General features: G+C 43.4%; 1 protein-coding gene across 1 annotated transcript in view; it reads left to right on the top strand.

Annotated features, from left to right (window-relative positions):
- kcnh5b (potassium voltage-gated channel, subfamily H (eag-related), member 5b) overlaps nucleotides 1-14,501 on the top strand; it is a 117,205-nt gene extending 102,704 nt beyond the window's left edge. The window contains 2 exon segments of the mRNA XM_063908455.1: nucleotides 12,918-13,709; nucleotides 13,711-14,501. Coding sequence (XP_063764525.1) covers nucleotides 12,918-13,709; nucleotides 13,711-14,010 — 1,092 coding nt within the window. The 3' untranslated portion in view covers nucleotides 14,011-14,501.
- The last annotated feature ends 3,915 nt before the right edge of the window (nucleotides 14,502-18,416 follow it).

Here is an 18,416-nt window from a genome sequence, read left to right as displayed (position 1 = left end):
TACACACACACACACACACAATTTCACCCCTCCAGCATCCAGGATTAAACTTCCCACACACTCAGCATGTCTCAGGTATTACCTGCCTTAAACCGGCCATTGTGACTCCCACATGGCCAAAAGCGTCCCTCAATCTGCAGGGGGGGAGATTTGCTGCATGTTGTCGTCTTTTCTCTCGCTCTGTGTTTCCTCTTGTTGCCTCTTGGCCTCTACAGAGTCCAGGTACAGGTAACAACGTCAACTAAATGGGCTTCCTCCCACTCAAATGGGGTCTTTTTGACAGTGTTTGTTATATATTCAGTTCCTATCAGCTGTCAGCATCTTGCAGTACTGTGAACAAGCTTTTTAAACGTCATGTTGCTGCCGGGTTTAAAACAAAACAGAAACACTTTGGGTGATTCAAATGCAGGATTTTTAAATGTCCGAAGGATGGTTATGACAATGACACCTTTAGATTTAAACGTTAAGTAAAGGCTGGAAAGACACTGTGGAGAATCCCTTCAAAATATGTTATTGATAAGACCACAACTCCATTCAACCTTTCTGCAAAACAAAGAAGACATCACTTCTCTGACCTCCTATTTCCGAAACACTGCTGCTCTACATCATCTTCAAGCTTCTTGTTTTTGCTTCTTCCGTATAGATGATAACTTACAGGGTCACCATAGGTTTTTGTCAGGTTAACATAGGTCATTTGCTTGAAGTCACACTGAATTCCCCACTACCTGTCAACAGAAACATACTCCAGTTTCGTCTTACTGTTTTAAATCTGATGGAAATCTTTGCCCAGCTCTCGATCAGCCTACCTGCTCCAGCCCCCTCAGATTCCCCAGCTCCCTCTGACACCTGTGAGCCTGTCCATTGATTTTTGAATTCCATAAACACATAACTCAACCCCCCGTGTCTGCATTTGGATCCCGTTTTCCCCGCTGCCTGTTATCAGAGCTGTTAAACCTCCACTTCCTGCTGCCGCAAACCATTTTCTTATTGCATGAAAGCAAGAAGCGGTTCGATGATGTTTTATCACTGAGTGCTCTGTATAACTCGCACAGTCTGACGGACTGCGGGCTGGCAGCTGCAGATGGGGGTGTGTTTGGATGTGTTTCAGTGTGCTGAGCTGGCGTTGGCTTCATGCAGCCGCACTGCTGATAATTATATAAATTATATATTTTTTTCTTACATCACAGCCTGCAGAGTAAGCTGAATTAACACAGCTTTTGATTCTCATCTTTGTCAAAACGAGCCAGATGGGCACAAACCCTGCCTTCATTTCACCTAAATGAGGAGGGAGCTTGATACCCAGCATGAACTGCAGCAACATTGCATCTGAGAAACTCATGAATGTATTTTAAACTTGGGAGAAACAAGCACTTTGGGGAAGTGTTTCATCATCATCACCTTTCATGTAACCCTTTTATAGTGATGTTTTGATCTTGTAAGCAAACATTTCCCTCACATCTAGCAGTTACAGACAAACGATGAATATAAGTTAGATATTCACTCTCACTTATCTGGCTCTTAAGCTGCTTAATACTCCACTATTCTCTCCGTCGCTTGTCTCTAACCGTGTCTGTTTGATGTTTGCTCTTTAGTCAGTATTGTTAAGTAGCTTTTTAGAGCTTTTTATCCAAAGATGACACTATGGAAATGGTGAGAGTTGTGGGCCGGGCCGATAAACAATGATCTGAAACTCATTGAGGGGCGCCGTGAAGATGAGGTTGAAGTTAATCTAATTGGACAGTAAGTGATGTTAGAATCACCGGATTTGTTTCCCCTTATTTTACATGAACAGCATCACTTTAAGTGAATCAGAGTCAAACTTCAGACCTGTAGACCTCCTGTTAAATCCCAGTGCGCTTCAGTCAGGACAGACTTCTGCTTTAAGCTCAAAACTCATTTCAGCGAAACATATTTCGAGGCCTTTTCAATGTTCTTTCTTTGCCAGATCTTCCTCCTCCTCTACCTACTTTAATATCAACTCAAAAGGAAAAAGTAAATTGATCTGCTTTTTTTCCCTACTTTCTGAAGTCCCGAGTCTGGATTTCTCTCATTTCTTAGACTTTTCTCTTCAATCAAACAAGCCTGGAGCAAAGTGAGGTTTTAAACAACACCGTATTCTCCTTTCCTTAACTGTGTTTAAAATCTACAACCACGGCAAAATAGGATTACACTGATGACTCAAAACTCAAAACCTCATTACCATAATCAAAAGTGAAACATTAAAATAAATATGTATTCATTTTTTGAGGTTCTTTTTGGGGGAGTGACAGAAGCCATTACTCACGTCGGGTTCAGTTCCCAGTTTTTAATCTAAGTTTAAGGACCTTGTGTGACCCCTACCGTTCAGACCCTCTTTATGAACCTCTGAGCTTAATATGATTGTGGCATTTTTTCCTACTGATTAATTCCACTGCTGTTAAAGTTCAGTCACGTATTTGTAGATGATCTTCATAAGCATAGAGTGATACAGTGGTGTCATAGTTTCGTAGGCATTGGATGTTGGCATCATTAGGGCTTCCTCGACCAAAGGAAATGGGGTTTTTCTGAGTATTGCAAGACATTTGGCAAGAAAATCCACATATGAACACCTATTTTATTGCGTAAATGCAATCAGCAGAATTAAAAAGCTCATATTAGGCAATGAACAAACTACGAGATGGTCACATGACTTCACGTCACCACCGCTAAGCTAAATGTGGCTAATGTTCTGCGGGATGTCATTTAGTCACCTGTAAGTGACCCCCGTTTTTTTGACATTCAGACAATAATCAGTGATTTCTTAACTGACATTTTATGAATAATTCGTTGAAATAAATGTGAATTTCTCTTTAGCTTGTGGCCTTATTTCATGCATGTAACCAAAAACTCATTCAGAAAACACTTGACTTCAAGGTGAGGAAGCCGAATGTGGGAAAATGCTGACTCATATCCTGGTTTAAAGACTCATTCCCTCACCACTGTACTGAGGCGTACATGTTTCAAGTTCAATTTAAGTGGATTTTGGAAACAGCACTTCAGGAAACACACCTCAGTATCAATTTAAGACACAGTTTTATGTGTTCTGTTCATTATGTTTGATGTATGTGATGATATAAGAGTTCAGAATGTGTTCTCCCTCCTGTCTGAAGCCTCCGCAGAAGAAGTAAACGTGTCCCAGGTTTCTCTCCGCTCTGTCTATCTGTGTTTGCTGGTTCATCCAAATGTGACCCGTTACACAAACAAGTCACGCTCCTCTCTAATGGGCCCCTCCGTCATTCCTGCACAACGCTCTCTCTCGCTCGCTCTCTCTCTCTCTCCGTATTCACACACAGCCGCTTCCTGCCGGACGATTACGGTGATGAATGAGTGATGGAGAGCGCCGTGTGACCGCCGGCAGCTCTGCATAAAACAACAAACCATAAAATAAAAAAAGGAGACGGTGAACAGAGTGATGGAGCAGAGCTGAGGACTCATAGACAAGAGGCTGGATATAATTATGATCCGAAATACTTTGCAATAAATTCCTCATGGACCAGATTTGATGTTGAGATTATTGGATAATGAAGTAGAAATCATCCTCGATCACTTTGTGGTCATAATCATATATATTTACTTTCCTCTCGTTCCTTTCTCTCTTCCTCTGTTTGTTTGTTTCCTCTGGCCATTCTTCATTGTATCACATTCTCCAGTGTGCAAATGCACCCTAAACCCTGTGACACTGCCGCTAATTGTTATTAAAGAAATACACCTGAAGAGGCCCTATTATGTTTTGGGGGTTTTCCCTTTCCTCTAGTGGGTTGTATGGGTTTTAGTGCATGTAAATGGTCTGCAAAGGATAAATTCCCAAAGGTCCCTCAAAGAGTGTCTGAAACGCCTCCATTGGACTCCTTTGTTTACTTCTAGAACAAAGGGACATCACAATGTAACACGTACGCTTCTATCAGCTAGCACTCCAACACATTGTACGTGATAAGCGAAGGGGCGGGACATCTCTAAGCAGTTTGACCAATCACAACAGAGCCGGCCAGCTAACCAATACGAGCAGGCTGTTCTCTGGTTTCAGACAGAGGGTGAAAAGAGGTGCTGCAGCACAGGCAGTATAAGAAAAATAAAGAGCTTTCTGAACATTAAAGCATGGAGACATGTCCCAGGAGAGACACTACATACTGATATGAACATAACAGGGCCTCTTTAAGGTTACTAAATTCTGTAAGGGTAAAAAATAAGAAAATAGTAGCTGTGTCAAAAGCTAAAAAGTGGCGTCTTGTGAAGTGATGCATGCTCTTCTGCTTCAGAGTGTGAAGTGTTTTGCCTGACTGAATTGTCTTCCATTAACCAGAGAATAGAGATAACAGCAGGTAGGTATTATACTAAGTGAAACAGCATGTTTACACTCTTGTTTTCTGCTCTCTCAGCCTCAGACCGCTGTGGGCGCAGAGGAGCTCCCACCGAAAATCTATTTCGGTCCCCGACTTCAAAGCCAAAGATAGTTCCAATACAAACTGTATTTTAGCGCTGGCAAAGCCCTTACCCCCGTAATGAGAGCTATGAACAAATGCAGCGTTATGTTTACGAGCCGCCTGAGTGAACGTCAGGTCTGTTTAAATATTCAGGAGCAGACGGAGAGTGTGTCTGGGTTTATTCAGAGTTTCACAGAGAGACGCTGGTTGGCCTGAGTAATGTGTTCATTTCAGCCCCGCCATGATGCTCTGACCGGGGGGGGGGGCGAGTGGAATAGAAAACATAACGTACTGTAAATCTGAGCTGAGGGGAAGAAGTTGGAGGAGAGGAAAGATGGTGGAATATCTCATACAAGACGTAAGTATGGTGTGGTGTAGTGGTCAGCCTGTGTACCATTGTTGGTCATTTTACTCAACACTGTGTTCATATTATTCTAAATTACCTCCCAATTTCCCCCTGGGGTATAAATACAGCTCTTTGACTCGTTTTTTTATATTTAAAGGAGGAGAGAAAGGGTGAGACACAAACCCTAAATCGGAGTAGGCCAAGCAGTAGGATTTTTGCTTTTGCAGACCGTTTACATGCACTCAAACCAATACAACACACTACAGGGTCGGGAAACCCCCCAAATGTGAAACAGGGCCTCTTTAAATTAGCCTTTAAAGCAAAAATAATGACGTGTTAACACAGACATTTAACCTAAAGTGACCACTAAAGGAAAGGGAAAACCACAGAAATCATAAAAGAGCTTCTTTAAAACTCATGGATCTAGAAGTAGGTAATACCCCCCCCCCCCCCCCCCCCCTATCCCTTGCATTTCTATTTATCTTATGCAACCCTGTGAAGAGCCATGGCTCAAGTGTTTTATCTCTTCATATAATAGCTCCATTTAATTCCTCTATAAATTATCTATATGAATCTGGCAATAATGAAGAGTCTGACCAAGCACTTTGAGAGCCATGAGAGCAACATGACTTTATTGCCAAATATAACAAATTAATTCTATCTCACTTTAGCTCTCTTTAAATGTTTCATTAGATTTATGTTTTTCGTTTTGGCATCAATAAGGAGGAAAGGCTGGATGTGAGCCAGAGTATCCTGCCACAGTCTGCAAGTTCATTGCAAATTGATCTATGTAAGTGCTTAAGGTAGCAGCATAGATGTTTGAATTACATCTGTCTTTGTAGTTTCTTTTCTGTTAATGTACAAATTAAAAGAAAGAAGAGAGAAACACAAAACGAACTTGTCTAGATGACAAAATGCACATTTTATTCAGGAAGGAACTTATTCCTCTACATATTTTCAATCAAAAGGCCTCTGAACAGGTGTACCATCAGGCTGAGCAGAGGGAAAGCAACTCCCTTATCTAATTCCAAATCGCATCATGCCACAAATACAGAAATCCAGTAATATTTCTCAGACCCTGGACTCTATGCGTTTTGTTATGTAAATCACCTCTTAATTAGAAGTCTGGAGTCATAACCAGTTCTGTGTTCTTGTTCCTGTTACGATGTTGCTCATGTAACTCACGGGCAAAATCCAATTAGTAACCTAATTAAATTGATGTTAATCAAATCAGAGAATCTGTAACACCTACTCCTTTTAAATTACTATGGTTTGAATCCTTTGAGAGAAGCTGTAAAGGATTTCTTTGGTTCGAGACTTTAGGGTCAGCAGGACACGGGGGATCCTCTTGATGACAGGTCTTAGAAAACATGTTAAAAGTCTTTGGGGAGAAAAGAGCAGCCTTACTCCTGCAGCAGGAATCCATTTAGCAGACGTCATTTGCATAATCATTGAAACAAATTGATTAAACTAAATTACAATTTGTCATTTGCAATTCAGACGACACAGCCATGTTGCACATATTCAGCAACTTAAAATAAGTTGTATACAAACCCAAAAACAGCAAGAACTACAACTTTCTGTTAGATTTTAGTCGCTGAAGGGCAGACGTATAATCAGCTCTCCTGATATCATTGGGGAGCTCGACTCAGGATAGCTAACAAGTGCTTCTGTTCACAAAATACCAGTGTCTTAAAGCTAAATGGGCAGCCACTGGTATCCATGAAGGGAGCAAACGAGAGATGTTGACCTTTTTGATTGACCTTTTTTTTTTGAGACCTTCACAGCATAATTCTTTGTCATTTGCTTTGCCTTTTATTCTATACACACTTGTCAGAATCAGTCCTGTATTAGTCCCACTGTGGGGACATTTACATGGGTTTCAGCAAAAGTTACCTAGCAGATAAAACACAGAATAAGCGAACATATTAGTATATAGAAGAAAAGCGCACATTAGGTATCCTAGAATAAAGTAGGTCCTGCTCCTGTCTTGTGTGTCCTGGAAGAGGATTCCTCCCCTATGATCTCCTCGAGGTTTCCAACATCTTTTCCGCTTTAATTCTGGGATTTCTTTGGGAGTTTTCCTTTGTACGATGCAAGGAAAGAGGGTGTTGCATGCCGTGAAGCCCCCTGAGACAAATGTGTTATTTCTAATATTGAGCTGCATAAATTCCATTTGATTGATTTACTGATAGTGTGGGATTACTTTGGGTTGCTGCTGGTCTTGGATAAACTAATTTCAAGGATTGAATCAGGACTAACTGAAGCACTCATAGAATAAAGTCTTAATGTTTTAATCCAACTTCTGAATGACTGACTGGATCTTTTCTAAAAGACGGTCTACTTTTTGGGGCTATGATTCTGTGCTCCTTCTGTTTGGGGGAGAGCCAATCCCCTCCAGGCTCTGCATGCTAATGTTTCTCCATAAGCATGTGCATCCTCACATCTGCATTAGGATGTCTCCGGGGAACGCTGCTGCGCTCTCAGGAGAGTGTGAGGCGAACTGTAGAGGGACCGTGCTGACTTAATGCACAGTGGCTTTCAGATAACCTCTGCAGTGTTGAACTCAGAGAGAGACGCGTGGGAGGGTGATCACAACTAAAGATGTACCGTACAACCGACACATACTCACTTTTGCAGAAAGACAACACACATTCTGACTTGTTTTGGGTGCAAAAGCTGTTACTGTTTTCAAACCTGAGACCATCTGGTAGTCTGGTACTTTTTAGACGAACACAAGTTTTGTGTTTTTATTTTGAGTCAATTTCACACAATAACAACAACAACCGTGCTTTGCTCGTCACTGGCTATATTTCAAAATCACTTGGAGGACGCAGGTGTGCACAAGCTGGCAGGAAGCAGCTGTGAGACATCCGCTGCGATGAAAATATATATACTTTGTGACTAACTTTCATGCATTTTTCAAGCAACCTGCTCAAGATGAAAGAGACATTATACAAAGGTATTCATTTCATCTGTTTACATTTTAGAAAAGCCTACAAATAAATAACTTTAAGAAGCATATGCGGGGAAAAGCTTGAAAATAAAGAACCATTTTAAAACAAATGTTCCTTAGCCAGCATTTAAAAAGTCCCTCAAAATCAGGATGATATCTAATTCATGTGGTTTCTCTGCTGGAGATTAATACCTTTCTGATTACTATGAAGGCTGGACTTCCACTTATGCAAGTTTCCAATAATGTAACCTAATTACATAACCTATTCCGCTCACATTAACATCATCAGAAAGTTCTTACAATTGATGATGAGATGAATCTCTGCAGGCATAATTCCACCTCAAACTTTCAATTACACACGGAGAGGCCTAAATACGTGCCGCTGATTTAATACACATCCCTATAATCTCTGTGGTAATCATACACTGACAACCGTTCATCCGAGTGTCTCTTCAGGAGCCATTTATCTCTCATGACTCCTCTCTTCTCCGGCGCTGGCAAGAGAGAGAGAGAGAGCCATTCAGCAGCATTAGTCATAACTCGGTGTTATTGTGTGAATGTGTCACGCAGGACTGAATGAGACCATATGTTGAGCAGACAGAACACGGAATAATTGGGTCAGAAGAAATTAGGCTGAATGTGAGAAATGTCAGGCCATTCAACCCCGGAGCCACGTGGTCGTGCGGAGCTTAAAGACGCGTTGCGCTGCCAACAATAACTCCAGTGCCAACCAAGGAGTGTTTCGAACCTCTGACTGGCAGCCAAGTCTATAAAGGGATGGATCTGAGTGAAATAAAGTTGATGTATCAGGAAAAGTTTATTTTAAATTGAGAGAAAGCTGCAGCATTTCTTGGTTCAAGCACTTCCTCTGATTACTTCATGAATAGCACCTTTCATGCAAGGATGCAGCCCAGAACAGAACCAGATGAGATGCACACTTTAAGAGAAGCTTTCCCTTTCACATGTTTGATTTCTTTAACTCCACGTCCAAAAAGTATTCAGGACGCTTCAAATTCACCTTTTAATGCCAAAGAAACCCACTTTAAAATGTCCTAAGAATACTTTTTATGAACATCAGGCATTTTGGATTGTTTCAAATGCATTTTGGGAGCTTTTTGTTGTGAAACGGATGATTAGTGTGAACCAGGGAGAAAGAAATCTGAATAATTAAGTAACAGATGCCTCCAATAACTTGCATCAGTCATTCCTGGACAACCTTTTAAGTGAACAATTCTCCAGTTTGCATTTTGTTGCACTATATGCCAGTGGTTCTTAAACTTTTTGTCTGACGACCCCACAAAAAAAACTGGAGAGGTTTGGTGACCCCACTTTCCCAAAAGTGTGTAAGTGTGACGTCACGTTTCCGTAGCAACCGATTTTTTGTTCCAATCCAAACAAATTAACAATGTATGACGATTATTTTATGGAAAAGGAACGATTTTGTGTGAATTAATTTACGAGTTTGCGTCTCCAATGATTTGAGTGATAGTCATACATTTTGAAAGAAACAGCAATGCCATCTGCAGTTTGGTTGTTTGGGGGCGGGCTGTAAATCGCGTTGCCAGGACAACGTTATGCATTGCAAACCCATGGTAACGACTGTCAATCAAGCAAAAACAAATAGGCAATGTGTAAGAAAAGGCCTGGGCGGCAACAATTTATTAACGCAAACAAGAACTGGAACAAACAAAGCAATGAAACAAATGTCCAAATCAAACGGGAGTCAAGAGTCAACAGAGAGTGTGTATGATTGGAACGATCTCACTTCCTCTTATACGGACGCCATGTCAATGAGAAGGATGGGCCTGCTTCCGCGAGCATAGCAGGTCAATTCGGGGATCGATGCTGCTCACAGCAACACGAAGATTCTCCTCCATGCTGTTGAGACGACATCTGTATTTGTTCTTTATGTAGGCCAGGGACGAAAATGTCTTTTCGCACAGATAGGTTGATCCAAACGGCGTGAGGATGTCCATGGCAGCCTTGGACAACCCGGGGTATTCCTGCACAACTGACAGCCAGAATTCATCTAGAGTTTTTGAGGCAAACGACGCCTGCAATGTGCGGTCGCTGGACAGCTCAATCAGCGCATCCTCGAGCTCAGATGGCAGGTTGTTTGAGGAGCAGTTGGTGAATGGTTGTCGTACCCAGTCAAAAGGCTCTACATTCTCCGTGAGGAAATACTTATTGAATTTGTCGAGGAGACTACGAAGATGACAGGTTATTGACTCTTTCAATGAATTGGCATTCATGTCACTCTCCAAAAAGTCGTGCAGCTCCGAGAACATTTCAAAGTCCCCACTCTCTGCACGGGCTGCCCAACGCTGCAATTTTTTTGTGAAAGCATTCACTTTGTCTGAGAGGGTCAGGATGTTTGTGCTGGGGCCTTGTAGTGACAGGTTGAGACTATTTAATTTGTCAAATATGCACGCCAGGTATGCAAGACGTGATAACCATCTCGAGTCAGTGAGATGGTCTGCAAGAGGGGAATGCACGTCTGAGAGGAAGGTGCGCACCTCGCTTCGCAACTCGAACAGGCGTGTAAGAACTTTGCCCCGTGAAAGCCACCTTACCTCTGAATGAAAAAGAAGGGATTCATGTGCAGACCCCATTTCCTGGCAGAGAAGGGCGAAGAGTCGTGAATTTAAAGGGCGCGATTTGATCGAATTCACTATTTGGATTGCTGTTTGAAGAACATTGTTAAGCTCGGGTTCAAGTGTCTTGGATGCCAGGGCCTCCCTATGGATAATGCAGTGTGTGAACTTGACATGTGGTGCAACGCTAAGGACCTTGGCTTTCAGCCCTTTGTGTTTTCCCATCATAGCCCCGGCACCGTCAGTGCATATGCTTATGCATTTATCCCAATCCAGGCCTGTCTCCTCCATCCAACCATTAAGACAGTTAAAAATGTCTCCACCAGTACATCTTCCTTCCATCGGAGAGCAGCACAGCATGTCCTCATGCAGTTTCCCGTCATGACTGTAGCGAATGAAAACCATTAAATGGGCTACATTAGTCAAGTCAGTAGACTCGTCTAACTGCAAAGAAAACCGGCTGTTTTTCACTCTCTCGATGAGCTGGCATTTCATATCATTAGCGATGTCGTTAATGCGTTTGGACATGGTATCATTGGAGAGGGGAATCTGTTTAAGCACACTTGCGATCTTTTCACCATGCATTGCTGTGGTCATCGCAATTGCTGCAGGAAGGATGAGGCTTTCAGCAATTGTGTGTGGCTTTTGTGCTTTGGCTACAAGGTGGGCCACTTTGTATGACGCTGCCAAGGCTTTGGTGGGCACAGTAGCTTGGCTATGCACAACGGTCTTTTGCCCATGCAGCGCAGCTTCTTTTCGTAAAAAAAATGTCATGGGTTTCTGAGCATCATCTGGATGTCGGCTTTCGAGATGTCGTCTCATTTTTGTGGGCTTTAAACTTTCATGTGCCAGAACATCGCCGCAAATAACACACTGTGGGTGGTCGAGCTCATGTTTTACCTGGCACGTGAATCCATATTTAAGAAATTCTTTCAGGTATCGGCGACGCCTCGTTGGTGGGTCTTTTTTATTCTCACCACCGGCCAAACTTGTCCCATCTGAGGATCGCGGAGGAGTAGGTGCACAACTGGAGGTAGATGGCACTTCTGAGCTCAAATCATTGTTTTTTAGCAGCCACCTGTCCATTTTTGATGAAAGTTATAACTAGGCTAGTGGCTAAAAAAGTGGCTAGTATCACAAACGTGGCTAGTAACGTGGCGAGTTAACTATGACGTATTGTAAAAAAACCGGGAAGAAATTGAGTTTGAACAGTGGGCGCAGATTGTTACATTGTTTCTATCATAGGACCAATAAACGATTCGAAACGCCATTTAAAGCTGGGCAACTTTTTTTTTTCTCTCTCTCTCTCCCTCTTAACAGCGTGTAGGAATGAGAAAAAGGCAGATTTTCATTGTATTGACATTTTATTTTTCGTTGTTTCACCAGGTGTTATAACAGCTAATTTCCGACTGAAGTAACAAATAATTTTGCGACCCCACGGAAGTTTTTGCCGACCCCGTTTGGGGTCGCGACCCCTAGTTTAAGAATCACTGCTATATGCAATGACAATGAAGTTGAATCAGATCTCACTGAATCAAGTATGCATGACTAACATTAATAAATGCTTTAAATATATAAACACACTAAGCTTGGAAGCTCCAAATAAAGCACCATAATACCCCCTCTAAATCCTGATACTCCTGGATGTTCGCCTGTTTTCAGAATACTTTTCACTTTACTGTTGGGATGCATTTGTGTGTTGCCATGATACCACGGAGGTGCTGCAGTTGCTGAAGTTAATACGAGGTGATCGTTAGTTAATGAAGGTTCATTGTGTTTGATCGAGTCGCATCAGCATCATCGGCTCACTTGTGACAGTTTCCTGTTTTCATTTATCCACAAAGACAGTAGACTCTTTGTTCCCTTCAGACAAGCGGGGGGAAAGAAACCCACTGGTGCAAACTTTTAAATGACTTCTCATCAAACCACAGTCTACATGTCATAGTTAATTAAATTAGTGTTTATGTTGGTGCCTGCAGGCAGCCGTGGAGATTTGATGATAGACTCCTTTAGTTCAGACGAGACTTTACTGGGCTTAGGATCTCTCAGCAGCAGGGGCTGTATGAGCAGGAAGTGGATGAAAGCAGAGTTTAGGAGGTAGAAGTGGTCGTCTATTGATGCACAGCAAGGTGTGCAACCCCCCCCTCTGTCTTTGGTCTGTAATTCCAAGATGGATTCAGCTTCCCAGTTATCATTCTAACTAAGAATAACACTTGAATCACCAATAGGTTCGCTGGCTGCCTGACAGCCATTTCTGTCATTCCCAATGTAATTAGTGTGTAAGGGGAGCCAGGAGAGAGTGGCGCCAGACTCTGAATAATACTGGGGGGGTGTAGAGCACTGATGGATAATTTAACAAGGACCTCCAGAAGACAGTACCTGAGTGAACTGCAAAGGACTTTGTGTGACTTTGACGGTCTGACAGATTTTCAGAATAACAAATCTTCTTTATTCTCTCTTGTTGGAAATCCTTTATCTCCCGTGATTAATGTGCGGTGCTGAGCGGAGAGCACCACAGAGGGAATTATTATTCACAGTTTTCATATGAAATTGTTCTGATAAGCGCCATCTTTCCCCTGCAGATCATTTTCCGCAAGATCAGCGACGTGAAGAAGGAGGAGGAGGAGAGGCAGCGGGCGAAGAACGAAGTGCAGCTCACCATCCCGCAGGACCACCCCGTCCGGAAGCTGTTCCAGAAGTTCAAGCAGCAGAAGGAGCTGCGCAGCCAGGGGGCGGGGGCCGCCTCGCAGCTGGACGTGGAGAAGAACCAGCTGCAGGTGGAGCAGCACCACCACCAGCACCTGCACCCCCACACTCTGCAGCTGGGCCACTCCAGCCTGCAGCACTCTCTGCCGCTCAGCCTGCAGCGCCCCCCCTCCTCCCTGCAGAACGGCGCTCCGCTTAGCAGCAGCGTGCTGACGGTGTCTCAGGTCACGCCCATGCACACCTCGCTTGCGTACGGCGACCCCCCCGTAAAGCAGAACAACTGTGACATCATGGAGCTGCAGCCCAGTGCCGGGGGGGTCACCGGTGAGCAGACGGTCAGGGTGAAGGTCAGCACCAGCCCCGCCCTGACCAAGCCCGCCGTGAAGGCCAGCGGGTGGATGCGCCTGAGGAGCAACGCGGCGCCAGCAGAGGCCAGGAAGGAGGGACTCAACAACAAGGCAGTTTCCGTGGAGATGCTCTCTCAGGAGGGCAAAGGTCAGGAGGCCAGAGGCGGAGGGGGGGTAGAGGAGGGCGGGGTGTCCAGCAACAATCCCCTCCGAAAGACAGACTCATGCGACAGCGGTATTACAAAAAGTGAGCTGCGGATAGACCGGGCGGGGGAGGCTCGGACCCCCGCCGCCATCTCCCCCCTCCTCCACAGCACTCTCCCCTGGTGGGGCGGGGTCCCCTCACCCTTTCTGCCCCATCCCGGAGCAGGCCCTGCAGGCGGCGCTGCACGAGACGCGGCTGGAGCTCCGGGAGGACATCCAGAATCTGGGGGGCCGGCTGGGCGCTCTGGAGAGTCAGGTGGCCGAGATCATCAAACTGCTGTCAGACAAGAAGAGGCCGACCACCGGGGGGGGGGGGCCGTCGGCACACAACACACCCAAAACCAAAATACAACGTCAGGACATTTTCACCGTTTCTAGGCCTGTTTCTCCAGACTCAGAGAAGGACGAGGGGCTCTGAAGGGAGCCCCCCCAGTGGTGTACCCCTGAACACTGATCACATGGCACACTATGATCACGTTTATCCATTTTTGGGCATCAGTAACGCCACTGGTCGTAACCCTCGGCGGTTAAAGACTCTGACATTTGCACACTAACTTTTATCCCTGGGTCGGTGGGGGTCGTCTCTCCGCTCTGACCCGGGACCCGTTTTTGTGATTGTACATACCTCTCTATGCATGTCCAGCTGGATTCTGGCCTGCCAAAGAAACAACTACTGATCGTACTTACTATACACCTGTATATTATGCAGTTGACTGCATGCAAATGTAATTTAAAGAGACATTTTATTGAGCTGCACTGTACAGACGAATATTTTTCATTGACGATTTCCTATGTGGACATTCAGGGTTGCATACAGGTAGCACTACACACTGAGTAACAGAGGGTCTCCTGGCAGAGTGTTTGTGCATGGATTATTTATAGATAGAGGAAGCAAAATGTTTTTTTTCTTTGCCTGTGAGATGATTTGCCTCTTAAGAACACATGTGATGATGAGCAACACTTAAGTGGAATTTTCTGATATGTTTTATATTAATTATCAAATTTGCTTCTTGTAATAATAACTGATTTTCTATTTTTGATTACGAACAATGTCCTTGGCCTCAGTCTGATGTCGGGTGAACCCTTAAATGGATATTTTGTTAGGATCCTCCTCGTGTCTATGCATCGCTCGGGTACCCCGATAGAATATTATACCTTAAGTTATCACGTCTGTGAACGAAGGACGTTTCCTCCTCTGTGATTGGTCCATTCCTCTGCATGATTCAGGGATGGCAGAATGCACTTTGAGTAAGGCTCGGTCGACGGTGAAGGCTTAGGGGGAAATAACACAGAGTTTAGTTCACATTAAAGTTCACTCACAGCACAGAGACATGTAATCCCTCGGTCCCTGCACCACACGGCAGTCTTAACCAGCGAGCGTCGCGCCGAAGCCCCGCTCGGAATTCCAATAGCAGCTTCGCCGCAAAGAGCTCGAGTAATACAAATGGAATACTGTACTTTTTATGATATCAGTTTTCTAAATCTGCATGCAAAGGAGTAGTTTTATGCTCCAGAGTGCGTATTTATACACACACACACACACACACACACGCACACACACACACACACACACACACACACACACACACAAACACACACACACACACACACACACACGCGCACACACACACACACACACACACTTCATGCACACAGTGTGGCGGCGTCTCTTGATGTGAACCCCGAAGGCCCAAGGAGACTTCTTCTTCTTCACAGAGCGCGAGATCAGTCGGTTTTTCTCAGAAGGTTTTTCAGGTCTTGTGAGATTTAGACGCTGTCCTCCCTCTGCTACATTACATCAGCACTCATCATTTGACAGACACACACACACTCACACACACACACACACACACACACACACACACACACACACACACACGATCATGTTTATTTAGAATAAGACAGAACAGAGATGCACGGTGGCCATCATGTACGCTTTGAATAGTTTATAATGACTAGATGGATGTCATCCTGCTTCATTATCTACAGTGAGTGAATGGACAGGGGGCAGGAAACAGGCTGGTGTGAGGTTTGGGGTTTTAGTGAAACTCACTTGTGATTGCTGATTCACATTTGTCTTCAGCTCTAAGTTCTGCTAATATATGGATTTGGATGTTGGATTTTTTTAAGTCTCTAATTAGACATGTCAACGGTAGAAAAAAACTCCAAATGATTAGAGAAAGCCGGGGGATAACATGCAAGAAAAGGTTCCCTTATCCGACTTTAACCAAGGTTGTAATGGTTCTCGAGTGGTCCCTTAAACCTCCAGGCCATACGGTCAGCTAGCTGCTAATATTTTGAAAAAAAAGTCTCAAAATGTAAGGAAATTATGTTTTTGCACAGTTTTCAATCTAGTGCCAGTCGGAGTATTCAACATGCCCTAATTCAACAAACATAGGAAAAAGATTGGTATATATGGTATGATACCGAGGTGTTCAGGACCTCAAATGTTGAAGATACAATGATGAGTATATCAGAATTTATTTGCCGTATTTAACTAGTTTAATAATTTGGTAAAAATAATATACATTTTGAAAAAATAATTGTACATTTTCAAAAGTAGACATTTGGAAACAATTCTGAAATCTGAAAAAAATACAGATTTTTTGGTAAAAAGTGACTTTAACTTTAAGGTTGTAATGGTTCTAGAGTGGTTCCTTAAACCTCCAGGCCATACGGTCCGCTAGCTGCCGATATTTTGAAAAAAAAGGTCTAAAAATGTAAGGAAATTATGTTTTTGCGAACTTTTCAATCTAGTGCCAGTCGGAGATAGATGCCATTCAAGATTCAACAAACATAGGATGATAGGACAAACGATTGGTGAATCAGAATTAATTTGCCCTATTTAACTAGTTGCACAGCATCAGTGGTTGGAGGACAGGATGTTGACATTACTGATCAAAGAAAGTCTAAAGTCTGAGATATGATATATGTTCCTGTAGACGACACGTAAATGTGGAAAAATATTCACTCGTCTAACAAAAAGCTTTCCCCGGAGAAAAGCAGTTTAATGGCTTCTATTTTACCCATGAGCCTGTTTTCTGCACCATCCTGCTTCACACACTCATAGTTTCCCTTGCTCTCTCTGCTGTCGGCCACTGAGCGGATCCCCTGCCAGAATCAGGGGTAAGTGCCTTGCTCAGAGACACGTCAGCAGCAGCTTCAGGCAATCTGACCCCCGACTATAAATCCAGAAATGAATCTATTAGAGTCTTTCCATGATGACTACCGCTGTCCCTGTGTTGAGCAGCACATATCTCTTTATCTCACTGACATCTCACTCATACTGAATATCATGCAATGCTATGCAACAGTGGATTCTCTCACAGGCTGGACCTTTATCGTCCGATAGTATATAGTGTTAATAGAAAGCCAGTATTAGGGTTGTTAGTATAAATATATCTATATGAGGGATGGAGGATGTGTTACCGTGTGTAGATAAGATGAGATGTCTTCATTTATATCCAACAACCAAACATGACACATTACACACCTACAGACAGAATAGAATATTTTGTTGTTATTTTTTGTAGGAAAGGCTTCAACACTTTCTTCCTCAGAGGTTGAATCTTAATTACTGCTCCCACAAAAGCTCCCGCCTGCACTCGAGTCATTGACAAGACAGCTCCAAAACAAACGCCCCACACTCCCGTGAGCTCCACTTGTACTTTAGGTTATCGCCATCATGTTGATGTGCTTTAAAATCAACATCCTCACTGTTCATTCGGAAAGCTGAGTCCCTCTGATCTGCTGTGGTTCTTTGCCTGTTGATAATTGCTCTGTAAAAGACTTGAAGAGGTCACTTGATTTGATTTTGACACAAGTGAGTGTAGAAAGCCAACATATCACATCTGAAAGTTAGAGCTCATTAGGTTTTCTGAGAATTCGTTGAAGGTTTTTCACGATGAATGAGAACAGGCTGGTCTGCATCAATAGAGTGTGGGAGAACATTCAGGTTCTCATGACCTGACATTCTGGTAGAAAATGAGGTCTGCTAATTCCACTGAGAAAGACACACATTACGTGATAATGAAATGAAATTGAAATGTTCGTCTGGAAAATCTTTCGAAGAAAAAACACCATGTGGGCTTTTGGATTTTAAAGCGCTTACTAGATCAAATATAAATGAAAGCATATTTCTAACTTCTACATAATGTCCTGAAACATATTTTCTTAAGCAACCCAAACATGTTCAGTATGCAGCGGATTTCCTTTTAATGCTACTGAAATTAAAATGAGTCAAAGTCTGTACTTTAAGTTGGCAATATGGGGGAAATACGCTACTGGATAACATTTGCTTAAAATAATCCAAACTATTTTTAGATATGGAATACACTGATTCTATTTTAGGAGACGCTCCCTCAGCGGTTAAAGCGTATGATGGGATAGAGCTGCAGGACAGGGACTTGTAGGCAGTGTGAGGGTTTTCCTGTCAGTGAACTCGCCGGAAACTTTCCCACCTGTCGGCTTTAGTGAGGAGACACGAGCAGCAGAAAGCTCATCCTCTTCTTTATTCATTTGACAAGAGAATGAAGGCCTGTGATCTGAGCCCTCCACACACACACACACACACACACACACAGACACAGACACACACCTTTCAGCGCAGGATTTTTCGGCTTTGCCACTTGAATGTACACCCCACTCTCCCCTCCCTGCTCTCCCAGATTTTTCCCTGGGAGCAGAGATGATTACTTGTCTCCTTTTGTTTCTTGAAAGAATTTTCCTATATCAACTTTTCTCTGACACTCTCCCTCTTGACACTGGAAGGAGGTCTCTTGTCTCTCTCGGACAAACACCTCCTCTATCTTTTAGTGTCTTCCC

This window comes from Eleginops maclovinus, chromosome 19 (genome assembly GCF_036324505.1).
Source record: "Eleginops maclovinus isolate JMC-PN-2008 ecotype Puerto Natales chromosome 19, JC_Emac_rtc_rv5, whole genome shotgun sequence".
Classification (NCBI taxonomy): Eukaryota; Metazoa; Chordata; class Actinopteri; order Perciformes; family Eleginopidae; genus Eleginops; species Eleginops maclovinus.
This window is presented reverse-complemented; position numbering and strand designations above follow the sequence as displayed.